Genomic DNA, 27732 nt, shown 5'->3' with positions numbered 1-27732 from the left:
TTTGTTTTCATTCATTTTGCTGTCTCCCCTGTGTCTTATAGACCTAAATCAGGTGCCAAGCTCTGTGGCCCACAAATTCAAAGCTTTTCCACTTATGGGTGCCCATTTGCAGATCTCACCAAGTAGGTTTCCTATCTTTGAACCCTTTAAAGGAGTTCCCTTTTTTTACACAAGATCTCCATATTTGAACACAGTATTCCAAATTTGGTCTTGCAATTGCCTTATACAGCGGGATTATGACTGTCTCTGCAAGCAAATGTTTAATCATCAGTAGGACACCATTGGTTTACACTGCTCAGAGAACTTCATGTCCAACCATATTGTAAATCTCAAATACCTTTCTTCCCCTGTCATTCTTAATTCAATCCCACCAGGAGTAAGTTAATTTGGGGTTGTTATTTCCCGTGTGTAAGAGCTTACATTGCTGTTTTAAAACATGGCTGCCACTTTTCTGGCCATCCTTGAAGTCTATTCAAGTCATTCTGAATGAGTGTTTCTTGGTGCTGATCATTAACCACTTTTCCAATGTTTACATCATCTGCAATTTTGATATGGCCTCTATTCCTTTGTTGATCTTATGAAAATCAGAAACAACAGGGCTCCAGAACTGATCCTTGGTAACCCCACTTCTAACATTAAATCATCTGAAGAGTAACCCTTAATCACAACCCTCTGCCTACTGCCCTGGAATCCACCACACTCCTTTTAGTATTTAATTTTTAACTGATTGGTGTTAAATATGACAGGAATTTTAAATCAAAGAATATTCCTAAATCCATTTGATGATATCATAAACTAACTGAATCAGTTGATTTTGGATGAAAAGGAGAAATTTGGAGTGGAGTTCTTTTTTCTTAGATATTAACATGGATTTAGGGATATTCTTTGATTTAAAAAAAATTCCTAAATTGATGACCTATCCCTTCGAATGGTCTTTGAGGCTGTCGCAGACATTCTCTCAGATATGACAGACAAAGCTGTACTTGCTACTTGGGAGTCTAAAACACTGATGGAACTGATATTCGGGTGACAGTCAAGTCAAGTGGACCCAATTTTGGAGAAGTTCAGGCGGTCTGTGACAGCCAAATCCTGTGCTTGCACCTTCACAATGGTGGGAGTGTTAGTAATCCTGGGTATAACCTCATGCGCAAGCACACTTTGGGTGACCACCCATGTGTGAACCAACGTAAGCAGGGGTCGAGGTGTGGTGCCCACACCACATGGAAGACTGCCACCCCTCTGTGTTACAGGGCAATACTAAGTGGTAGATGACTCTCTCATCAACCAGTGCAATACCACCATTTTGTTTATTGGAGGCTTGGAGTGGTGAAACTCATGTTTAGTCTCCAGAGCTAAGTTCCAGTCAACCCTCTCCCATCTTTTCCATCATGCAGTGATTGATGACTTTTGAGGTTATGATGAACACCATGGCGAGATCCAAACTTCCTTACATTTTGAGGGAACAGCTGTAAAAACGTGTGTGCAGACAGGCTGCTAGTTGTACACCAGACCAAACCTATTGGTAACTCTCTAGGAGGCTTCCGGATCAGCTAGTGTATAACCTTGCTGCCTCTACTCTGCCAGATAGTCACTGGAGGGAGTCCAAGTAGTGTGTGTGCATGGGAGGGCATTGTCGAGGCCACGTTGTGTCAAGGATCTGGGTATATTCTTACCATGTGTACGACATATCCAAAAATTTCATCACTTCATATAGCATGTTGTCCCCCCCCCCCAACTTTTTCTTACCATTGAATACACCATGAATTGTCAAATTAATAGAGAAAACTTTTCTGCGAAAAGATCTAAATCTCCCGAACATTTTCTAGTTCATTTCACAAATATACTGTCTCAGTTCTAATCTCAATGATGTCCATTTCCACTTGCAGTCTGCCAAACCCCATGTACTTTTTCTGACAGAATCTCAGTTATTAGTGGATTCAACCACTGCTCATCTTAGTTGCCCAAATTATTCTCTGTATGATTCCTTTTGTCTCAAAGTTGGTGCTTGTGCATATATCCGTTCTGATATTCCCTGCCAGAGACTTGATAATTTGGAATCTCCTCTTTTTCAATCTTCTCTGGCTTAAAATCTTTCTACCTCGTGTCAAATTCATCTGTTGTCTCTACCGTTCTCTCAATTCCACTAATCACTTGAACTCTTTGATTTCCTCTCTTTGCAACTTGACTTTCTCCCATCCAGCTTTCCTAAAAGTGAGGTAATTTTCCTTGGTGATTTAAATGTTCACAGCTCCAGCTGGCTTCTGTTTTATAGTCACACAGACCCAGCTGGTCAATATGCTGAGGCTTTTGCAATTACTAATGACATCACACAGATTGTTCATTTACTTACCAGAATACCAGACAATTCTAACCATACAGCCAACACACTTGATCTTTTTCTCATAAACAACCCTTCTGAGTACATGGTTGAAGTAAGTAGTCCTTTAGGCACCTCAGATCACAACTTGGTAATTGTCTGTTCTCCAATGGAACCTTTATCTCATGGTTATTCCCAACCTTGTGTTGTTTGGCATTACAACAATGCAAAATGGGATGGCCTGCGAGATTTCTTTTCTTCTTTTCATTGGTCGGATTACTGTTTCAAAACTTCTGATGTCAGCATTTGCTCAGATCGTGTCAGTGAAATTATTTGTGTAGCAATAGAACCATTTATTTCACACTGCACCTTAAAATCTTGTCCTTTATCCAAACCTTGGTTTTCCAGTAAATGTGCCAAAGCTGCTCAAGAGAAGAATGTTGCTTATTGTAATTGGCTTGTTTTCAATTCTTCAGTTTAATTTTTTGCCTACACCAGAGCTTGCAACAATTGTAAAGCAGTTATTAATCCGTTCATACTAGATTTTGAACAGGCTAAGAGTAGAAAACTTGCTTCTTGCCCTAATGGTAACCAAGCATTCTGGTCTCTTGCCAAAGTTCTGTTGACCACAACTTTTGCCCATCTCTGCTTGACCTCTGTCAAAACCAGATGGTTCTATTGTCACTTCAGCCAAGGATAAAGCTGACCTGCTAGCATCCCATTTTTCTTCAAACTTGTGTATTAATGATCTTGGTAAAATGCCTCCCACTATTCCTAGCACACTCCATTCAGTGCCTCCTGTGGTCTTCTGTAAAAAAGGATGTCAGAAGGATTTTTATGAATCTTCATGCTAATGAAGCTTTAGGTCCTCATGGTATTTCTCCATTTGTTCTCCAAACTTGTGCTCCTGAACTTATTCCTGTTCTTTGCTGCCTTTTTCACTTTCTTATTCCAAAGATGTTTTTTCTTCTGCTTGGAAGTTTGCTCATATCCAACCAGTTCCTAAAAAGGGTGACAAATCCCTACCATCCAGTTACAGTTCCATTGCAGTTACTTCTATTGTTTCCAAAGTAATGAAGAAATCAGTTAACTGCCAACTCTTAAACTATCTAGAAACCTTCCGTCTGATCAACTATCACCAGATGGATTCCATCAGTTTCGGTCCACTGGTGATATTTCGGCTTGGGTTATCCATTTATGAACAAATTCAATGGAAAAAATTCAGTGAAACACAAGCAGTTGCTCTTGACATCTCAAAGGCTTACAGTCGTGTTTGGCATAAAGGTCTTCTAAACAAGCTTCCATCTATGGTTTCCCGCCAACAAACCACTCACTGAGGGTGATGGTAGATGGCTCTCTGTTTTTTAACTTCTCTACCAATGCAGGTGTCCCACAAGCTTCAGTTCTTTTCCTTTTGTATATTAATGATCTTCTTCCATTGACCAGAAATCCTATTCATAGTTTTGCTCTTAAAACTATCTAGAAACCTTCTGTCTGATCAACAATCGCCAGTATGGATTCTGTCCTTTTCAGTCCACTTGTGATATTCTGGCTTATGTTTCCCCATTTATGGACAATTTCAATGGAAAAGTTCAGTGAAATACAAGCAGTTGCTCTTGACTTCTCAAAGGCTTTCGATTGTGTTTGGCCTAAAAGTCTTCTAAACAAGCTTCCATCTTATGGGTTGCCAAATGTTTTTTGTAGTTGGTTATCCAGTTTTCTCTCTGACTGCTCACTGAGGGTGATGGTAGATGGCTCTCTGTCTTCTAACTTCTCTACCAATGCAGGTGTCCCACAAGCTACAGTTCTTTCCCCCACTTTTTTCCTCTTGTATATTAATGACCTTCTTCCATTGACCAGAAATCCTATTCATAGTTTTGCTGATGATAGCACATTGCATTTCACTTTCCAGTTTGAGAAACCTCGCCCATGCTCAATCAGCTTCAACTTCTCGAATATCTGCTACCAATTGCTTAAATGCTGATCTCCAGGTAATTCTCCAGTGAGGCAATGACAACTTAGTTGATTTCAGTCCTTCTAAAACTCAGTCCTGTCTTATATCTCACAAAAAAGGATTCTTCAGCTCCTATGCTTATCTTTGGTGATACTCCGATTTCTAGGCAAGATGATATATCTCTTTTGGGGATTACCCTGACTTCTAATCCCTCTTGGCACAAGCACATTACAAATATTGCTTCTTCTGCATCTAAAAAAACTTGGTTTTTCTCTTTTGCTCTTGGCAGTACTTTTCTTCTAAACAGCTGTTCACTCTGTACAAATTGCCAATCTACCCTACCATGGAATATTGTTCCCATATCTGGGGCAGTACCCCCAAAAACTCTCAGGCTTCTATATTCCATTCAGAAGAGTGCAGTTAGGTTAATTAATGACTCATCTCTAACAGAGTCTCTCCATTCTCTGACTCATAGACATTCTGTTTCTGCCGAATGCCTTTTCATGGAAATATCTTTCCAATGGCCCTGTTCTTCTGAATTGGTTTCTATAATTCCCGGTCTCTCTTTCAAAACAGTCCAAACACATGCCGCCATCAGCCAACATCCATTTACTATCCAACTTCAAACTCACAGAACCAACTTTTCATCTTCCTCATTTATTCATTCAACTGCTGTTTTGTGGAACAACCTTCCTTCCTTCATATGTACTTCCTGAAAATTACACTCTGCAGAAGTTAGTCTAATGTCAACAAATATCTTTTTTTATCTTCTCAACCTCCAACCCATGCACGGTACTAAGTACTATAAGTTCTAATACCTCTCGTGTCTGGGGTTTTCATTAAAAAAAAAAAAAAAATATTACAGTTAGACTGTTGAGAAACTTGAACTTTCCTTGAGGAAAGAGAAAGTGATTGAGAAATAAAGAAAAATAAAGTGCAAAATGCGACTGAAGTGTTTTAGGAGGTCAAAAGAAAAAATGTCTACCTTCATTATGATCTGTTGACTGATTTATATGTAGCCTAAGTGTAATTATCCTTTGAGATTGAATGCTTCCGAGCCTGAAAATAGTGTTTTGAGAAGAATGGGCTGAGTCAAGATTCCTTTTTTATTCATAATGAATATGAAGTATAGCAGGGGTAAAATATGTTGAGTGAGGGAAGGGAGAAGAGATATGAAATAATAATTTCAAAAAGTAATGTGAGGTGGATATCAATTTCAATAAGGAATGTGAGGTGCCAGCTATCCATGGGAAAGTCTAATAGATCAGCCAAGAAGAAGAAGAAAATTTTTTTTTTCAGGTAACTGTGTCCTACAGTTAAAGGTAGAAAGTATAGAGTTGATGCATACATTTGAAAATTTTATTGTAGAACTCAAATATTTATCAGGGCCAAGAGAATTTGAAAGGGAGAGTCTGTTAATTTTATTTCTAAATCTGTTTACACTGAAGAAGCCAAACTAGGTAGAGAGCAATTTATGGGATGGTTTGTGGGCAGATTTAATGCTTGGCATATTTTCATCTTTAAACCTGCAGCTGTTCATTAAGATCTAGGGGAAAAAAGGAGGTTCAAGAAAATGGAATTAAACAGTTTGTAGTTCAATTTTTGACAAATATGTTAACCTTCACGTTCTTCAACATATTAAACTCGGCTCAGACTAAAGAGTATTACTGCACTTTTAAATTGGTTTCTGTGTTTTCCTGAATAATTTCTCTTTTATTTGAAAGGGCAATTTAAGCCCACTATCCTACCAGGATTAAGATTTGAAGCAAATGTAAGGCATTTGTATTGGTAATCAACAAAAGCCAAATTAAGCCCACTATCCCACCACGATTAGGAGATGGAGGAAATGTAAGCCATTTGTGGGACTGTGTGATATCCTATAGATCTTGTCAGCTCTTGCCTTGAGGCAAGAGTTGACAAGATCTATAGGATATTCCAGAAGTCAATGCCAGGGAAAAATAATTGTAGAATATATATATATATATATATATATATTAAGATATATAATAATATATTATTATAAAATATATATATATATATGCAGATATATTAAGAAATTCAGGGCAAAAAAAAATCTTTTTTCAAATTGAATTAGAAGAAAGGTTCTGCTCATGAAATGTTTCCTGCATTTTCAGAATATTAGTTGAGCAATCAGAATATGGTCAGAAACAATAGAATTCCAGAAAAGAAAAAATATGGAGTTATATATCCAAAACGTTGGTTAGCTTGACAAGAAACTTCACAATTCGGCAAATATTTAGAAAAGTGAATTGATCTTCTGTGGCCTTATGTCCAGCTATAGTCAGTTGTGCATACATACCATGCATAATACATGCGGTATCTTGATTTGTAGAACTGCTATCTGCAATTATCTCCACCCCCCAAGCCAAGGTATCATCACAAGCTAATCCTAAATGTAATCTCAGTAGTTAAAAAAAAAATTGAATTATTTATATAGCACATGAAACCCAAATACCCTACTGCTGTAGTAATGCTGTCTGATATTATTATTATTAGTAGTAGTATTGACAAATGATGAAAGAAAGCAAACTTATACAGCATGAGCCAAAAAAAAAAAAAAAGCCAACACTTCCTATTTCAGTTGTCCATCCCTCTCTACCAATTTATCTAGTTCCTTGAATTTATTCAAACTACCAGCCTCTGACTGAAGGCAAATTTCTACACAACTGACCTGGAATCATCCATTCTTAATCTGAATTCATGCCCCCTCATGTAGTTTGTTCAAGAGGAATGATTTCATCAGCATTGAACTTACTTAATTCATTCAAGGCTTTAAACACCTCTCAGGTGCCGTGTCTCCAGATGATGCATTTTGCAAAACTGAAGCCTTTCCTGGTAAGACCACCCTTTTGCTGCCCTCACCAAACTTGTTGCTCTTCTCTGCACCTTTTTCAACAGATCTACATTTCTAAAATAAGGCTCCCAGATCTGTATGCAGTACTCAAGACATTTCCTTACCATTCCCTTATACAATGAAATAATCATCTCCTTATCCCTGCTGGGAAAATTTGTGTATATCATTGACAAAATTCCATGGCAGCCTGTCTGCACAGCTCAGAGAACTTCATATTTAACTACACAATTACCCCAGGTCCTTTCATTCTCCACTGCCCTGAGTTTTGTATCACATAGCTGGTATGTTAATCTGAGATTACTCCCCATATGAAGTACCTTGCATTTGTCAATATTAAACTTCAATTGCAGCTTCTCAGCTCATCTGCTTAATTTGTCTAGATCGTGTTGCAGTAGCATACTGTGATTACTGTTATTAACCGCCCTGCCAACCTTATTATCTGCAAACTTAGACATTAAGACTGATATGCCTTTATCAGTCATCATCATCATCAACTGTCATCGTTCTGCTATTCCACGAATCGATGTATGAAGCCTCGCCACCATACCTTGCCCGTGTACTTCTCTCCATCATTCATTTCACTTCAGTTTCCTCCTCTCTTAATGACATCAGTCTTTATCATGTCCTGCCACTTCATTTTTGGTCTCCCCCTTGGTCTTTTGTCCCTTAATTGTAAATCAAACATTCTTCTTGGCAAATGCCTCTCGTTCATCCTCTTGACATATCCAAACCATTTCAGACGGGACCTTTCAATCCTATTCTGAGTTTTTCAATCTGAATTCTCTCCCTAATCATATCATTTCTGATTTTGTCACGTCTTGTCTTTCAGGCTGTGCTTCTCACAAATCTCATTTCTGCTCCCTGCATCTGCTTTCATCCTTTTTTTTTTATCATAGTCCAAGTTTCAGAAGCAGCATATGTTACAATTGGTATGTAATAGGTCTGGTATATAGCTTCCTTACACTTCAGTGGTATGTTCCTGTTCCAGATCATATCAGATCAGATCTCTTGTCTGGCTATTGAAATTTCTCCCCACTTGTATCCTTCTACTTATTTCTTTGTCTATCACTCCATTCTTTGTAATTGTGCTTCCTAGATACTTGAATTTGTTAACCATTTTTAGCTCTTTCCCTGTCATTGTAATGTATCCTTCAGCCTCGCCACTCCTCTTTAGAATCATTACTTCATTCTTCTTCTGACTGAAAACCAGTCCAAATTCATTGGCTATACTAGCTCACATATCAACTTGCCGTTGCACTTGCTCCCTGCTCTCTTCCCATATGTAGAGGTCATCTGCGAAGAGAATGGCTTTCATCTGGTCTTGTCCAAGTTGTGCCACCACTCTACATTGCACATCATTCATGACAGCTATAAATAGTAGTGGTGACAGGATGTCCCCTTGCCTCAAACCTGATGTTATTTCAAAACTCTCTGTCAACCCCCATCACCGTTCTTACTTTACTCACTGTGTTGGTGTATATATTCTCAATTCTCTCTACAAGATGTTCCTCTATTCCCAAGTTTCTTAATACATCCCACACTTTCTCTCTCTTCACGGCATCAAATACTTTCTTTATGTCCAAAAATGCCAACCATAATTCTTTGTGTTCATAACATTTTTCCATCAGTTGCCCTGATTCAGAAAATTAATCTACCATCGATCTGCCAGGCCTAAAGCCATACTGTTCCTCAGCCATCCTACTTTTAATCGTTCCTCATATCTTCTGCTCCAACACTCTCTCATACAGCTTACTCACATGTGGTGTCAGTGTGATGCCTCTGTAATTGGAACACTTCTTCCTGTTTCCTTTCTTGAACAACGGAGATGATCAAACCTTCTTTCCGGTCCATTGGCACCTGTCTCCCATCTCAGATCTTGTGGAAGTGTCTGTATGTCCACGCTATCCCTGCCTCGCCTGTAGCCTTCAGCAACTCTCCGTTTATCTCATTTATACCAGCAGATTTACCTGTCTTGAATTATTTTTTGCCCCTTTGCCCCTTTTTCTTACTATCCTGGATGTTCAACAGATTTTCAAAATACTTCCATGTTTCTCTTATCTCTTCATCCTTGGTTATTAAGTTCTCATTCTCATCCATCAAGTATTTGCTCTTCTATTCTCACCATACCATACGGTATCTTTTTATAACCGTCGATATCTTGTCGTAAAGTTTCACTCCATTCTTCCAACCACAGTCTTCTCTCCTTGTTAACTATCCTCTTGGCCTCTCTCTTCACAGTTTCATATCTCTCTTTATTTGCCTTTATCAGTATCGTTAATAAATATGGGAAACAACATTGGGCCCAACACTGAACCCTGGGGGAATCTGCTAATAGCATTAGTCCAAGAAAAGCAGTGCCCATTGATAACCATTTTTTGTCTTCTTCCACTCAATGATCCCTTTATCTATAGTAGCAACTTTCCCTTAATGCCATCCAGTTCCAATTTGGGTAGCAGTCTTTTATGTGCAACAGTATCAAAAGCTTCTCAGAAATCTGTATGCATAGATTGATGTCAAAATTATTTTTTGCATCCAGTTCTTTTGTTACTGTGTGATAGTATCCGATCAGATTGATCAGACAAGATTTGTCCCTTAACAGATCCATCCTATGACTGCAGTATAATTGCATTTCTGTCTAGATGGTCCTGCATTACTTCTTTAATCAATGACTCAATTACTTTCCCTGGAACAGAAGTCAGGTTAACAGGCTTGTGTCTCCCTTTGATTCCTCTGTGAATTGGGGATACATTTGCACATCTCCAGTCTCCATAATCCCTGAATCCAAAGATGCTCTCATAATCATGGCTAAAGCTTTACTAACCTTTTTTGCTGCCTCCTTTAATATAACTGGATAGATCTCATGCATCTGAGGTGCTTTTTTATGTTTAGCTTCAAGAATTTCTCCTCCACTTTCCTCTCAGTTATCACAAAATCATTCAGCTCCACCAGAATTTTACCAAATTCTGGCATCTTTAAAGAATTTTTTGTATTCTGCAAATTATGTATCGTGTTTGTTTGCAACCTGAGCAGGATCATCAACAGTTAATCCATTCATGTCTAGTGCACCAATGTCATTTGAGCCCTTCCCTCTACTCTTTATATAAATAAAGCAGTCTTAGCATTAGGAGAGGCATGATGCAGAAAAGCAAGCTTATACAGCATCAGCCAAAAAAAAAAAAAAAAAAACCCTTCCAATGTCACCGATCCATTCACTCCAAATGTTTGTCTAGTTCTGCCTTGAATTTATTTAAGCTATCAACTTCCACAACTACAGATGGAAGTTTGTTCCAGCAATCAACCACCTGCTGGCTAAAGCCTTTGCTTTTTTTTTTTTTTTTTTTTTACATTCTTTGCCAGAGACCTCTTGTAATATTTCTTAGCTTGCTTAACCTCATTTGCAACTTGATTGCAGACTAGTTTTATATCTGCTATAGGCATATGTATTACATGATAACAGTAATTGAGGTTTTATAGTGATATCAAGATGCTGATTACCTAATCCCAGAATAATATACCATTTAGGTAGTATTGAAGTCTAAGTTTGGAGTATGAAAAATATTTGGGATAATTGTATAATCTGACTTGAAATTCTGTGAGCAATACAAGTAAGCTGCTAGAACATCCTGCGAGGTTCTGTCAATGATGTACAGGAACTTTGCTGGCAGGGAATGAAGAGGTGATCATCCCACTGTACAAAGTAATAGTTAGGCCACATCTGGAATACTGCATGCAAGTTTGGAAACCTGATTTTAGGAAGGACATAGTGCTGTTGGAAAGGTTATAGAGATAAACAACAAGATTACTTCGGGGGGGGGGGGTTATTCTTACTATAAATTGCAGTATCTAGAAATTAGCCATCTTGTGGAAATGTAATTGAAATGTATAAAATGTTCAAATGGTTAAGTAAACTGAATGCTGATGGCATTTTTATCCTTTCTTAAATGAAACACAGTGAGGCATAAATTTAAATTGGAAAAGGAGTGTTGCAAAATAAATGTATAGAAATTGTATTCAGCCAAAGAGTAATCAGTTATTGGAATAAAATTCCTCCTGATGTTGTGAATATTTGAATAAATTGACGAAAGGTGTTGATAAATTATTGGAAGGAATGGTAAAATGAGGTGTGTTTTTTTTTTTTTTTTTTTGAAGCTATATACGTTTTGCTTCTTGATTGGTGAAGTAAAGGTACCATGTGCCTTCTGTTGTTATGGTTTTTTGTACACCTGCCAGACAGTTAAAAGACCATCGTATTAAAGAAAACAAACATGTGGTCAGAAATAAAAAAATACTATTCACTAATGCTTGAATGCACTGCTATTAATAATTCATATCAAAAAATTATACTTTCTTAGGGAAAAATGGGCTGGTTTATTAATGGAAATTTTGAATAAATTATAGTAGGAAAGAATTAAAGTGAATGAACTTAGTAAATTTATTCCTTGTTTATTTAATTTAACTTATCACATGTTCATGCTCTTCAAGTAATGCTTGAAATTACAACATTTTTATTGGAATTTTGCAAAGATTTCTTTGTGTTTTTAGTTGGTCCTGCCTTTAGTTTGGAAATTTTAATGACTACTTTTAAATAAAACATTCAAGTGTGATAATGACACATACCGCTCATCTAAATCTAACGCCGCACATGTAATGTATGGCTAGTTATCGCAGATTTATGTTCTGAAAAAATTCACTGAATAATCATTATGTTCTGGGTATACGTAACTCTGCAGAATAAAGTTTTATTAATCAAATAGAATATAAGTTTATTATAGATTATAGAGAAAATTATAAATTTGCTTATTGCATAGAAAAATTCAAGAATTAAGCAATATTATTAAAAGACAATTTAGAAATAGAAGCAGCTAAGCTGGTTTGAGAAATTAGAAATCACAATTGAAAGGTGAAATAAAAGAAAATGCATAAGGAGATAGGATTTTGATGGGCAACCCGATGATAATTTAAATTATTCTTAGAAACATCTATATGAAAGTTGTCACATCGTCACCATCAGCAACTTTCCAGTTCCTTTTGTTTTGTGCAATGGCTGTCCGTTTACTGCCTCTGAACTCTTGAATTTCATCTGTTCATTTCCGTTGTTGTCTTCCTGGTTTTCTTTTAGCTCCCCTTGGGTACCATTCTGTTATTTTCTTAGTCCATCTGTCATGTCTTCAAGTATGTGTCCTGCCCATAAGAATTTTGATAAGAATATCCTTTACTTGAGTTTGCTGCCTAATCCATGTGTTTCTCTTCATGTTCAATGGTCTGATTCCTAATATAATTCATTCCATTCTTCACTGTGTAGTTTTTAGCTTCTCTTTCATTCTTTCGGTGAGTGCTTAAGTTTCACTTCCATAAGTCATGGTGGGGAGCATACATTGGTTTCATTATTTTACATTTCAGACAAATTGGGATATTGTTCCTCAGTATATGACTACACTTCCTGAATGCTGTCCATCCGAAATTTATTCTTCTCTTGACTTTCAGCCATTTATCATTATTACAGCTAATAACTTGTCCAAGATAATTATATGAATCCATATTTTCAATTTCTGCTCCTTCAATGATTATATCCCTTTTTGTGGCATACTTGTTCCTCATTACTTTTGTTTTAGCCATATTCATCTTTAGCCCAAAATCCTTACTAACTCTGCATAACTGATTAAGATTTTCTTCTAATTCTTTGGGATCATGGCTTATGATCACAATGTCATCTGCAAATCGTAAATGGTTTAGGTACTCTCTACTTTCTACTCAGAGTAGAAAACTTGCTTCTTGCTCTAATGGTAGCCGAGCATTCTGGTCCTTTGCCAAAGCTATTGGCCGAAACTTTTGCCCATCTATGCTCCCACCTCTGTCCAAACCAGATAGTTCTGTTGTCACTTCAGCCAAGGATAAAGCTGACCTGCTAGCATCTCATTTTGCTTCCAATTCATGTATTAATGATCTTGGTAAAACACCTTCCACCATTCCCAACACACTCCATTCAATGCCTCTGTCAAAAGAATGTCAGAAGGATTTTGACGAATCTTGATGTTAAGAAAGCTCCAGGTCCCGATGGCATTTCTCCACTTGTTCATAAAACCTGTGCTCCTGAACTTACTTCTGTTCTTTGACACCTTTTTTCCACTTATTCCAAAGGTATTTTTCCTTCTGCTTGGAAATTTGGTTATAACCAACCAGTTCCTAAAAACGGTGACAAATCCCTCCCATCCAATTATCGTCCTTGCAATTAGTTTTACTCTAAAAGACGGCTCTCTGACGTCTCCACTAATGCTGGTGTCCCCCACTCCTTTCCTCTTCCATTGACTGGAAATCCTATCCATAGTTTTGCTGATGATAGCACATTGCATTCCACTTTCCATTTTGAGAAACCTTGTCCTGCTCAATCAGCTTCAACTTATCGAAAATCTGCTACCAATTCCTTATATGCCGATCTCCAGCGGGGCAAAGACAACTTAGTTGATTTCAATCCTTCTGAAGCTCAGTCTTCTCTTATATCTTGCAAAAAGGATTCTTCTGCTCCTTTGCTTATCTTTGGTGACACTCCAATTTCTAGGGAAGTTGATATATCTCTTTTGGGGATTACCCTGACTTCTAATCTCTCTTGGCACAAGCACATTACAAATATTGCTTCCTCTGCATCTAAAAAACTTGGTTTTCTCTTTTGCTCTCAATGTTACTTTTCTTCCAAACAGCTGTTCACTCTTTACAAATCGCAAATCCACCCTACCATGGAATATTGTTCCCACATCTGGGGTGGTGCCCCCAAAACTTCTCTCAGGCTTCTTGATTCCGTTCAGAAGAGGACAGCTAGGTTAATTAATGATTCATCTCTAACGGTCTCTCTCCACTCTCTGTCTCATAGATGTGCTGTTTCTGCTGCATGCCTCTTCTACAGATATTTCCCTGGTCACTGTTCTTCTGAATTGGCTTCTATAATTCCGCTCTCTCTTTCGAAACAGTCTGAACACGTGCTGCCACCAGTCAACATCCATTTACTGTCCAACTTCAAACTCACAGAACGAACTTTTCATCTTCGTCGTTTATTCATTCAACTGCCAGTTTTCTGGAACAACCTTCCTCCATACGTATTTCCTGAAAATTACAGTCTACAGAAGTTCAAGTCCAGTGTCAACAAATATCTTCTTTTCATCTTCTCAACCTCCAACCAAGCATGGTATTAAGTACTATAGTTTCTAATACTTCTCTTGTTTGTGGTTTACATTAAAAAAAAAAAAAAAAAAAACCCTCTCCATTCACATTGACTCCTTTGTGTGACCAGTCTAATCCTCTGAAAAGTTTGGCGTCTCCGTAGCCAGGTGGGAAGGAGCAGCAGTGCGTAACACACGCTTCTTGATTAGACCAGAGTTTGAGGCCGTCACCACCAAATACGGAGGATGCGGAAAGGTCAGGGAATGACCACCGCATATCCCGGAGCAATATGGCCTTAGTTGCTAATGCTCCTAAAAACCAAATAACAACAACAAGAGTTTTATGGGGTCAAATGCCAGGTATAATGGCATTTTATATTCATTTGCTTTCTTCGTTAGCTGTGCTAATGAAGAAATGCATGCTATCACAGTGTGATTCTCAACTGTGGATCACACTGTGATAGCATGCATTTTTTTTTTTTTTAATTTTTTTTTTAGTTCTGAAACCCTCATGCTATAACTGAATTTTCAGTTATAGCATTTGATACTGGAAACAAGTTTTTGTTATCAGTGTTCACAGAACAGATGTGTAAATTGACTGTACCTCAGAAAGGCAATTTTCACTGCCAAATCTACCAACCTGGGAATAACTTGCCATTGTTTTCAGACACCCTGCAGTTAGTTCAAAGAATAATCCACTGTAGGTATCCTATTTAATATATTAATTGATTATAACAAAGATTTCTCAAAGTGACAAACAGATTATAATTTACTTCTATAAAAGATGCATCCATCAGACTATAAAATTTTTCAAAATACTCATTTTTACCTACATGCATTATTAGATCTGTAGGTTGAACCCCAAAGAAGTTATATCTGGAGAACCTGTAGTGTTCATTCATTGTAGTCATGTTTTTTGTATTTTTTTTTATTGAAAGCATTTTCCTAGGTTTAAGTAGAACACATTTTAGAGGTAGAAACTGTTTTTAAGCATTAATGTTCGATCTTTTTAAATTCTAAATATGAAATAATTTAATAACATGGATTAATATATTTTTCATGATTTCAGGTTATTACCATGTTGTTGACTGGTAGACTGTGGAAAGAAGTTAGCAACAAAGAAAAACTCCTATGTAGTTCATAACTATTGTGTCAAATAGATCACACTACATTGATCTTTTTCTAAATTTTTATAGTTATAAAACTTGCTTTCCACTATGTTCAAAGTACCAACAGTTTGGGAGCCACATAACCCAGACTGTTTACTGGATATATGTGTTAAATATTGCATCTTGAATCCAGAGATATTCTGCAGGTATGATCCTGTAAGAAGTGAATATCTGCTTAGAGAGGGAGTGACTCTTCCAGCAGAAATTTGTGAGCGTATGTTAAAACTGTCTACTGAAGAGCTAGGCCATACAATAGACGACTGCTTTCTTCGATTGTTCAGTGATCCGTGTAGCATTAGAATTCATCGAGTGAACCTTCGAAATTCTGAAGTGACTGATGATGGAATGGAGATAATAACACGTCATCAGATTATAGAGCTTGATATTTCACATTGTTCAAAACTTACTGGGAGAACTTTAGATCTTTTGAATAATATGAAATCAGAACTTCTTTCTCTAACTGTTGGTAATACAGTGCAGATTTTCCCAGAAACTCTTTACAGTATAGATAATGAGAAAGAGAGTGAGCTGTTAATTGACTTAAATAGGAGTGTTTACAAAGAAAGAGGTTATATATTAAATGCCCCACGTCTCAGAAAGTTAGTAGTTAATGATTTGGAGGTTCCACTGGAAAAAGATTATTACCCACTTCTTTTGAAACCATTACAAATGCTAACCCATTTGGATTTGTCCTGTTGTTGCCAACTTGGAAATTTAAGTTATCTAGGAGGTCTGAAAAACCTTTCATCTCTGTTACTGTATGGTGTCCCTCGACTTCAAGATGCTATAGCATCAATTTTTCAATTAAGGACATTAAGGTAAGCAATTATTATGTACCATTGATTATTAATGATATTTTACATTACAGAAGCTTCTGCACTTCTTTGCTAGAATTTACTTTAAAATAATTATTATTTATTTTTAATTTTTTTTTTTTTTTGTTAAGAAGCATGAATATTTAAGAATATTCAGTGCTTCTTAACATTCTCTCTCTCTCTCTCTCTTTATTTTGTTAAGAATATTCAGTGCTTGTTAAGAAGCACTGAATATTCTTAACAAAATATTATTAAAATTATTTAAATTTATTAAATATTATTTAATAATATTATTTAAATTTATTTAAAGAAACCATTAAATAAATGGTTTCTTTAAACCATTTATTTAATTAATTTAAAAATTAAATAAATGGTTTAAAAAGTTTAATTAAACAGTTTCTTTAAAAATTAATTTAAAGAAACCATTAAATAAATGGTTTCTTTCCTCAGCTATGATCCATTCTTGTACATTCCTTGGCAGGAGTGTACCAAGAATGGATCGTAGCTGAGGTTACCAGAGACTGGTCAAGATTGTGTATGACCACAGATGTTCCACATTAGTCCAACTGATATGTCAGTATTATTTTGAATTATAGTAAGAACTATCCTAGCAATGCAAACTTCAGGATGCACCATTACTGTCTGCATGAAGTAGAACAGTTCCAGTGGTGAGCCAAGAATCGCTGAAACTGGATGCTGGAAGATCAAAATAGGGCATCTGATTTAATAAATTCTGGTTCTGTTCGCATCACGCAGCTTAGTATTAGTATTTGTCTTCTAAATGCGTTAATTGTAAGGAAGTGTTATTTTTTGTGTTTATCTAAATATTTAGAAAGTTAACCATAAAAGCAAGGTTGATCATTCCATCAGAATTACTTGCAGGAAGTTTATAAACAAATCCAGAGGATAAATATAATTTTTGAGTATTTCTTTTGTGAGATTCTGTGGAAATATAATTAATATCATAATGTTTTAGAAATATTACATAATATATATATATATACATACATACACACAGGGTGATTCACTACCAGTGCGACAAACTTGCAGGAGGTGTAGGGGGCACAAAGACGAATCGGAATCACATAGCATTGCAGGGTCCGAAATGCCTTCGTCATGCGGTAGAGGACGTTGAACGGGAGGTCGCGTGAACAGCGATCCCGTTGGAAGTCAGCATTTGCTAACCGTTTCTGTTGAAGAAACCAAGTAGCAAAAATCCTCCGGAGTGGATAATCCACAGGCTCCAATGATTGGACGTGTTGCAGATGGTATGAACTCATTTGGTTTGTTGACAGCATCCTCCATACAGTGGATTGGGAAATACCCAATCGTTGGCCTATCGTTCGAGTACTCGTACTCGGATTGCCTTCTGCAAGATGTAGGACATTCTTCTCATTGTCTGGCATCCTCGTCGTTTGCTCTCGATTCATGGTACCTCTCTTGAAACAACCAGTCTCACGTAACTTTCTGTGCACACATGTGAAAATCGTATGATGAGGAGCACGCCTGGGCGGGAAATGTTCCTGGTACAAGCGCAGAGTGGCACGCCCATTACAGTCCGCAGCTCCATATGTGAGGTGCATGTCGGCCAGTTCAATGTTTGAATACTCGTCCATCCTACTGCCTCGGGAACTGGTTCGCAAATGCTGACTTCCAGCAGGATCGCTGTTCACGTGACCTCCCGTTCAACGTCCTCTAATGCATGACGAAGGCATTTCGGACCCTGCAATGCTATGTGATTCCGATTCGTCTTTGTGCCCCCCCACCTCCTGCAAGTTTGTCGCACTGGTAGTGAATCACCCTGTATATTGCTTTATTAACTGGGAATAGCGTAGAGTTATTACTATTGTACTAATGTATACTTAACATTACTATGTTTGTAGTTTGGTATTCAGGTTTAGTGATGTAGAGCTAATTCAATTTCTTTTTATCTGAGATTGTCTAGGACTAGAGCAGCAAAAAAGCGATTGAGCAGAGATGATGCCTTGGCGTGTGAAGGGGGGGGATTTTCAATGGGTGTTTTATGAATCAAGGCCTTCTTGCATGCACTTGTGTGGTTTGTATGTAGATCTGACTGTAGCTGGACATAATGCTACGGGAGATTCCTGAGAGAGAGAGAGAGAGAGAGAGAGAGAGAGAGAGAAAGTTATTGAAAGTTTAGCATTCTGTTGGAAGAATTTGAACTTGAAGAAAAGGGTCAATGTTCTTGAAGGACATTGACCCTTTTATTCAAGTTCTCTCCTTTAGAGGACTCTTTAGAGGACTCTTCTCCACCTCATGCATCCAGGTATATGGAGGGATCACTATGAGCAGGATGCACTGGTCCCACAAGTGGTAGTTATTCTAGGTGATTCCATTGTTTTATCAATAATATTTGGTGGAAATGAGGAGTGCTTTGTAAATAAGGAAGGATGGAGTAGGACCAGGATATGTTTTCCAGTGGCAAAAGTTAGTGATATTGTAGATAACTGTTATCCTTTAAGGACACAAAACATAATATTGTTGTTTGTGTTGGTACTAATGATATTAATGTGGGATTCTGAAGCTTTTCTTAACAAGTATGAAGTGACGTTGAGAAAGGCTGAATTTGAAGTGTCTAGAATTTTGAGATGACATGATTGCAGGGATTTTATATCAGAAATACTCTGCTCTCATTACATGTATACGTGTTACTTTTTTGTTACTTCCTCTTGTAGTTTATCAGAAATTCTTTTTCAAGATTCTGCTCTCACACTATTAATTATTTTTAATACCTTCAAGAATATTACTGTCTACTTTAATTGGTACCCAATATATTTGAAACTATTTACTTATTCTAGGATTTGTTTTTTCCTCTGAATTTCTGCAAAAAAAAAAAAAAAAAAAACAGTTTTTATGTGTAATGTCTGACAGTTTAAGAACTAAAATCTTCCATATGAGTACAGTAATACCCCGACTTACGCGAACTCGGAGTTACGCGGTTCTTGATTTTTTCGTTTGGCAACGCTGCCGCCCACTATCTTGAAGGTCGTTTTTCATATGTTATCGATATACGGTGCGACGGCGGAGAATGAGAGCGAAAGATGAACAAAATTCAACTTTGCTGCTTTTATGTTTTTTATATCAGTGAAGGGGAAACACATTTCACCATAATAACGTAAAAACCCACACAATTCCAGCTATCGGTATAATCGCAAATGCAATTAGATCGAGTTTACTACCAGTTAATAACAGATTTCACTAGCAGAAACGAACTGGATTTTTATTGTTTTATGGTAGTAACCCCTAGAAATGTGAGGTGTTAATAGTGTATCTCTGCCTTTATGGTGTTGTTTATTCAGTTGCTACATGCGCGCAGCTTTGTTTATGCGTATCAAGCGTGCCTCCTCGTTTTGAAATTGTGCTTTATTCCCTAAAAATGAGTAAAATACTTAATTAAAAGGTGTGAAAAGGAAGCGTCCTGGTGAAGACACTGCAGATTCAGAGAGAAAAAGAAAAGCAATTATCGATAAACAGAGGCGGACTGGGTCAAAAATTCTTACCCGGGAAAATTTATAGTGGCCTCATACTATGGTTTATGGCCAAAATCACACTGGCCCATCGGGGTTTCCCCGGTAAGGCTTATGGCCAGTGCGCCTCTGTCGATAGAGAAAAAATATAAAATTGTGAAACGCTTTGAGCGAAATGAAAGACCATGTGATATTGCACGTGCTACAGGCCTAAACGAAGCAACGGCGAAAAGCACATGACAATTGCAAACTTGACAGGTTGAAAATTGAAAAGGGCTCAATTGTAAAGGGCTTAAAAATTTTAGAAAACATAGACTCCAACGAAGAACGCGTTATAGCTACAAAGCAAGGAATAAAAAAATTATTAGCTTGCTACGAAGAAATTCTGCGTGAAAAAAAGAACGCGCTCTGTCGTCAGACGAATTTGTTAGATTTTATGAAGCCATCGACATCGAAATAACTTTTTTACGTAAGTCATTTGTTTTTTAATACATATTTTGTATTAATATGTATAAAGAACTGCAATTTTATTAAAATTTTGTTCTAAACTAGTGTTTTTGTTAGTCCTTGGTCCCAATTAAGCAAAATTTATATGTATTTATATGCAAAGTTTTACCCCGACTTACGCGATTTTCGTCGGACCCTCCTATCGCGTAACTTCGGGGTATTACTGTATTAGGTTGCAGGACCTGTTAGTCTCATTCCATCTGCACTGAGGTTTTCTAACAGATCTCTTCCCAAGTGGCTTTTAATGTAGCATTTGTTTTGAGATTCTTTGATTATCCATTCTTTGTACATGATATTATCATCTTCTATAATTTTAATGTGTTTAATTATTGTTTTTTTCCTTTAGTTCTTCCATTATATCTTGATTTCTTTTCTTGGGAAGTCTGGTGTAGCCGGTAGTTATCATGAATCACATTTCTGAAACTGTTATTCTTCTTTCATCCTTCTTACACATGGTTCAGGCCTCATTTTCATGTAATAAGTAAAGGATACTTCTTTTTGAATGATCCTGTATAATATGTTGTGGCTCACAAAATTTGCTTTTTTTTTTGTTTGTTTTTTATGCTGATTTGGCTTGGCTCAAAAAAAGGTCTGTGACTGCTGTTGTTGAACCTTTTTAACTTTTTAACTCCCCTTGTTTAATTTCCTCCTCAAGTATTAAAATGCATTCTGTTTGTTGTGTTTCAAAAAAAAAATAATAAATAATCTTTTAAATTCAACCAATTGACCTATCCTGGGAGGTTTGCTTTATATATTCACCTGACATACAGGGAGCAGATGGGAGTAAAACACTCTAAAACTATTGAAAACTAACTACTGCAGCAAGATCTTGAAAACTCCTTGCTCTAGAATTTCTCAATTAGCAGTACAATTAATATGAACAGATAGACCAAAATCTAAGTATGTGAAAACTAAAATATGAAATATCTTGTGAACTTGAGGATACCAGGAAAATCAGGCTGCAGGTTCAAAATCAGTATTAAAATATGCACTAAGTCCATATTTTTATTAAAAAAATTTTCCATTGTTGTTCAGTGTTATCACTCAGGTGGAGTTCCCAGGATTTGAATTCTTTCGGGAAACTATAAGTTCTTGATCCTCCCACCAGATTTCTGAATAGTCCCATATTGATCTTTAACAACCATACCAAATTAGCAGTTGCCCCCTCCATGGTATCAAATCTGGCAGTAAGATACTTTTGCTACTGATCCAGATCAGTTGTGTCCCAAATGGAATATAGCTATTCTTGCAGCCTCTATCAACAGATCCCATTTTTCTTATTAATAAAATGAATTTTTCAGCATAACTATCACCAATGAATTTTTCACATCCAGTGGTTTTTGTCTTTTTTAATTTCATTTATTTTCTGATGCTATTTAGCACTAATCTATGTTTAACTAATTCACTTCTGTAAGTATATACTATTAAGTCTGTCTTCAGCTTTCTTGTTTCTTCTTGTAGCATCCTCTAAACTTGAGACTACCAGTTTTTGGGAAGCAGTTTGTAAAGAATAGTTATTTCCTCTCATTAAATCAATTTATATAAATTTCTTTATAACTTTCACTGCAAAAGAGTCTCCTAATAGGTTTTGCCAGTGATTGACAGTTGTCCAGCATTGTATGGGGTGCTTTCTACTTTCCAGCTATCCTAAACCTTTATTAAAATTCATGAATCCTAATTTAGGTTCTCATTCATTAATAAAGTAACTTTATTTTATAGTGACTCCTAAGGCCACAAACTATTTATTGCAGTGATAATTATTATTATAGACTCACCTTTGAGCATAGAAAGTAGAGTAAAATAATTCACTGCATAAATACATGAACCAAATAAACCTGTTCTTGTTATAGAGCATATCCAAATTGCACCACTATATAGTAAACGGTCTGCTGATCTAGCATGCCAAAATCTTGGAAGTGAAAGTTTAAATAGTTATAACAAAAAAGAATGTACATATATATGCAGAATACTAAAATAAAAATTAACCATCTCTAAATAAGCAAAGTACACATACATACTTAAGAAGTGATTGCATATAACATATTAAGTAAAAAGTTTCAAAATATTACATACATAGTATTTAACTGTTACTAATGCATTACAGCAAAAATCTTTTAAGATATGCTTAGCTTAAGCACTTTTTTTTTTTTTTAAGTTTGTTTCTGCATAAAATTTTAACAGATATGTTTTTGTAGTTTAGTATTGTAATTTATAGACCATCTAATATTATATTCCTTTGCACTTACCCAACTGATACCATGTACCTAACTATTACAAATATTAGTTTAATTTTGTGGCTAGTAAAAGGATTGTTATTTCCTAACATCATGCAAATACAGCACTAAGAAATTATGATATATATGAGAAAAATTAACAGAATGCTGCCACAAACATGAGTGGCAGAACATAACTGCGTTATCTTGAAAAATTCCTTCAGTGCAATCTATATTGTGAAAATTTTGTATTTTGCCTGCTTGGTGTCAGACCATCAGAAGCACCAGTTTACAGAATGCTGGTGAACAGGATTTCTGCTATAATGTAATATAGTTCAGAATAAGATGCACTCTTCAATGCTATTTCTGTCTTCCTTAATCACTTTCAATTCTACCTCCACATCTAGCAATATATAAATTATTCATACAATTAGTTTAAATCGTCCTCTAAGGTCAAAGATGCTGTCCTTGTTAATTGGTAACAAGGATGGGTTTTTTAACCTTATGTATTATTCTTTATATTACAGCCTGCAGTGTGAAGAAAAAAACTGAAGTTCTCTCTCTCTCTCTCTCTCTCTCTCTTTTAATTTACAGTTTGGTTCTTGTAAACAGGAACTGGCATGATTGTTGCTTGGCATTTTGATTTTACTTATACATATTCTGTTTAATAAGTATCATAATCTTTAAACATTGTATAAAATCATTTAGCCTATAAATATATAAAATAATTTTATTTTTACCAGGCTTTTAGATGTATCGCAGTCAAATGAGAAACATGGACACTATAGCAACCCAAATCATGTTTTGAGGCAGTTGATAGATAGTCTCCCTAACCTAATGTCATTGGATATATCAGGTACTAATCTGGCTGGTAGTGGTGTACAAGAACGTGAAAGTCCTCAGAAAAGCTTAAGGTAAATTTTTGCGTTAATGTAGTTATAATATTGTAGCATATGTTATTAGTTTAATTTGTATTTTTTAATGCAAAATATAATAAAAAATAGTGATTTTGTGAATCTTTACACACAAAAGGATGATTTCTGTGGTTTTCCAAAAAGAAAGTGACATTATGAAATTATCGTGTCTGTGTGTGAATTCCCCTCCCCCATTCCCCTTAACATTGTAGATTTACAGTAGATAGTCTTTTTTTAAATTTACATTTTTTTTTTTTTTTAAATTTACAGTTAAAGTAGGTATATAGTACTGATCGGGTCATGGTATTTTTATTTTATTTGACACCTATGGACTTCTTTTTTTTTGGGGCATGGTAAAGGAGAAGGTTTTTGAGAGGAAGCCCTGCACAGTGGAAGAATTGAAGGAGTTCATCTCTCAAGCATTTATCGATATTGGTGCTAATCAGAATTTGTGTTACTGTGTGTCACAGTGTCGGGGACAGGTTCCAGGAATGTTGCAACATTGATGGAGGACATTTTGAGCGCCTAAGAGACTAAACATGACCTGATCAGTACTGTATAGGTGCCTCCGTAGCCAGGTGGGCAGGAGCAGCAGTGCGTAGCACACGCTTCTTGATTAGACCGGGGTTCGAGCCCGTGACCACCAAATACAGAGGATGCGGAAAGGTCAGGGAATGACCACTGCATATCCCCGGAGCAATATGGCCTTAGTTGCTAATGCTCCTAAAAACCAAATAACAACAACAACAGTACTGTATACCTACTTTTGGCCTACCCTGTATATGTGGGTCCACTGTCACGATATCCTAGGACGGATTGGCAACCTTTTTTTGGGTGAAGAGCCATTTTTGATTTAATTAAAAAAAAAAAAAAAAAAAAAGAATCCGAAGAGCCTCGGTTCAAGCTGGGATGGGGGGGGGGAGTTTTTAAGAAAGGAAACAGAGTGGGAAGGTATTTTATTTAAAAAATATATTTTTTAAAATATTATTTATTAATACTGAAAAAATGTAAGAAACAACCAATTAGGTATGAATTAATGTGACTTTTGCTGCTGAACTTCTTGAGTGAGTCTCAACATCAGGCGAGTATGCTGTAATTTTAATCTTTAAATGTGCTGAGAGACTCGCATTGTTCAGACAGTTTCTTGAATTATTTCTAATATAGTTCATGTTCGAAAATATTTGCTTGCGGAAATACGTAGCTTGTCGTACATGTGGGCTAAAAGTTAGAGCTGCATGTGGCTTGCGATCCGCAGGTTGCCGACCCCTATCCTAGGATATTGTGACAATGGAGTGGAGAGAGCAGACTGCCCCATTAGTCTCACTTAGAACTCCTTATTAGTAAATTTTTTAAATTTTTATACTGTAAAATTATACAAAAATTGCTTTTTGGTACTATTGGGGCTCCAGAATCTACAGTGTAAATAATAGACAATTTGTCAGTTTGCAGTAGAATTTGGTTATAAATAAACACTGTAATATATAGTGAGGCTGAGAAAGTATTGTTTGTATTTTTGAATTTTGACATATATTGAACTCTTGGATGTACTCTTTAGTCTTTGTAAGTTAAGTAATACTGTCAAGATATAATAAAAAATAAATTTCGTTATTGATGTAATTGGATGAATAATTTAATATTATTGGGGAATTGACTTAAGATACTATATTATATGGATTAGTTAATTAGAACAGTAGTTCAAAGTTGTAATAGTTGACTGAGAATCAGTAGTTTATGATATAGTTAATTAGTGTCACATTTTTGTATTTAAAATTATGATGCTGAATTTTGAAATGTATTTCATCATATTACAAATTGATGAGTATATCACATCATCATCATAAAACATTATAAAATATTATATCTTATGAATTTTGAAGTGACAAACTGATATGGATGTATTATCAGGAAACTTTAATTTCATTAGAGAAACTATATGGGAAAACAGTTTCACCTCAGTTTTATCAAAGATTATATAACCATTATTCAGAACTTTTGAATTAAGGAACAATTAATAGTGGTTATCATGATGTATTAATATGGAACATATCTAAAGTGATAACTGTTATTGAAATTTTGAATGGGAAATTATGATGGCCTTATTATTTAAATTCTGTTTAATGGAAACAGTTGGTGAATCTGACAAGTACAGATGCTAGGTGGGAGATGTTAAAAGAAGTAATTCCAGAAGTTACTCAGTTTTTTACACCTTTAACCTTTGCTGTGTGTATATATAATGCTGCTATAAAAGCCGAAATCCAGTAAATTCTGGGATTTACCAATTCTCTTTGGTAAAAGTCAGAAATATCAAAAAATGTGCCACAACAATGGTTCGTTCACTTTTTAAATTTTTAAACATAGGCATTGGGGAAGGATTTATCTGCTTTCCCTGCAAGGTTACTTGGATGACATATTCACTATATTTGGAATATAGTAAATAAGTAATACAGACAACTTTGCAAGGATAGCAAATATATCTCTCCATGCCATAGTTTAATTGAAAATGAATGAACCAGGAAATTATTTTTTATTTTATTTTTTCTTCTTTTTGCACTGTTATGAAGCATTAGTATTAGTAGAGGCATACGATGCAAGAAAGCAAGCTTGTGTAGCATCAGCCAAAAAAAAACCCCTCCCATTTCACCCCTTCATTCGTTCCAAATGCCTGTTCAGCTCAGCCTTAAATTTATTTAGATTATTAACTTCCACAACAAAAGATGGCAGTCTTCCACCAATCAACCACCCGCTGGCTAAAGGCAAATTTCCACACATCTGTTCTACAACTGTCTTTCCTCAATTTGAATCTATGCCCCCTCAGGTTCTTAATCTGAGCAAGAGGAAGAATCTCATTAGCATTCAGCTTGCTCAACCCATTCAAGGCTTTATACATCTCAATCAGATCGACGTAGCCGAGTGGTCAGGAGCGAGAGTGCATAGCAGGCATTCCTTGAGTGGACCGGGGTTCAAGCCCGTGACTACTAAATACGATAAATATTCGTATTGGCGATTTATTGTAAACTCTACTGACTTGGTTGTCGTACCGGAGTATAAACAGAAAATTTATTTATTTATTTATTTATCACCTCGCAGGTGCCTACTCTACAGGGGCTGCAATTTGCATAACTTAAGCCTTTCTTGGTAAGAGCACCCATTTGTTCCCCTCACCAATCTTGTTGCCCTTCTTTGTACTCATTCTAGCACTCTACATCCTTTCTGAAATGAGGCCTCCAGACTTGTACACAGTACTCTAGGTGTGGCCTGACCATTGCCTTGTTTAACAGGATAATCACCTCCCTGTCCCTGCTGGCAAAATTCCTATATATCACTGAAAAGACTCCATGACCTGCCCTGGCAGCCCATCTGCATTGCTCAGCAAACTTCATATTTGACTGCACAATTACCCCCAGGTCTTTTCCACTTCCCCGAGTGTAGCACCACAGAGTTGGTGCATTTTTCTTGGGTTATTGCTACCCATATGCGGTACTTTGCATTTGTCAATATTAAACTTCTGTTGCCATTTCTCAGCCCATTTGCCCAACTTATCTAGATCCAGTTGGAGTAGCATACTGTCTTTACTGTTGTTAACAACCCTACCAACCTTTATATCATCTGCAAACTTGGACATTAAGCCTGATATACCTTCATCGATATCATTGATAAATACACAAAACAACAATGGGCCCAGCACCGAACCCTGGGGAACTCTGCTAATATCATTAGTCCACGTAGGACAGCGTCCATTTATTACCACTCTCTGCCATCTCCCACTCAACCATCCCTTTATCCATTGCAGTAACTTGCCCTTAATGCCATACTGCTCCAATTTGTACAGCAGTCTTCCATGTGCAACAGTATCAAAAGCTTTCCTGAAATCCAAGTCTATGATATAAAAATTATTTTTAGCATCCAGTTCCTTTGTGACTACATCATAGTATCCAATCAAATTGGTCAGACAAGACTTACCCTTAACAACCCCATGCTGTCTGAACTATTGCTGCTGTCCTGTCTAGGGGATCCTGTATCACCTCTTTAACCAGTAACTCCATTATTTTCCCCGGAACAGAAGTTAAACTAACAGGTCTATAATTGTTTGTTTCACCCTTTGATCTGCCTCTGTGAATTTTAAACTTAATTTTAAGTTTTGTTTTTAAAAAAAATTCTAAATTTTTTAAACAAATTTCAAGCCAATAAAGTCCATGTCCCATGTAAACCCATAACCACCCTTCCTCCAAAAAAGAAAAAGCAGGTGACCATTTTTTAAAATTTATTATTGAACAATCATTCTTTAAAGTTAAGTTAATTATTATATACAGTAATCTTAAAAATGAAAAT

At 36.3% G+C, this 27732-nt stretch overlaps 1 protein-coding gene across 3 annotated transcripts in view; it reads left to right on the top strand.

The window, feature by feature from the left end:
• The window catches only part of LOC150084040 (protein zer-1 homolog), a 127913-nt gene that overhangs the window by 25122 nt on the left and 75059 nt on the right, over positions 1 to 27732 (top strand). For 2 of the 3 annotated variants that reach the window (XM_090375871.1, XM_090375869.1), the window contains exons 2-3: positions 15367 to 16284; positions 23233 to 23403. In XM_090375871.1, the coding sequence (XP_090231997.1) occupies positions 15515 to 16284; positions 23233 to 23403 (941 nt within the window). In that variant the 5' untranslated portion in view covers positions 15367 to 15514. Of the gene's footprint in view, positions 1 to 43; positions 123 to 15366; positions 16285 to 23232; positions 23404 to 27732 lie in introns of those variants that run through there. The other variant, XM_090375870.1, reaches the window with a different exon arrangement.

The sequence above is a fragment of the Mastigoproctus giganteus genome, chromosome 6, assembly GCF_048544385.1.
Source record: "Mastigoproctus giganteus isolate SK-2022 chromosome 6, ASM4854438v1, whole genome shotgun sequence".
In the NCBI taxonomy this organism is placed as follows: domain Eukaryota; kingdom Metazoa; phylum Arthropoda; class Arachnida; order Uropygi; family Thelyphonidae; genus Mastigoproctus; species Mastigoproctus giganteus.
This window is presented reverse-complemented; position numbering and strand designations above follow the sequence as displayed.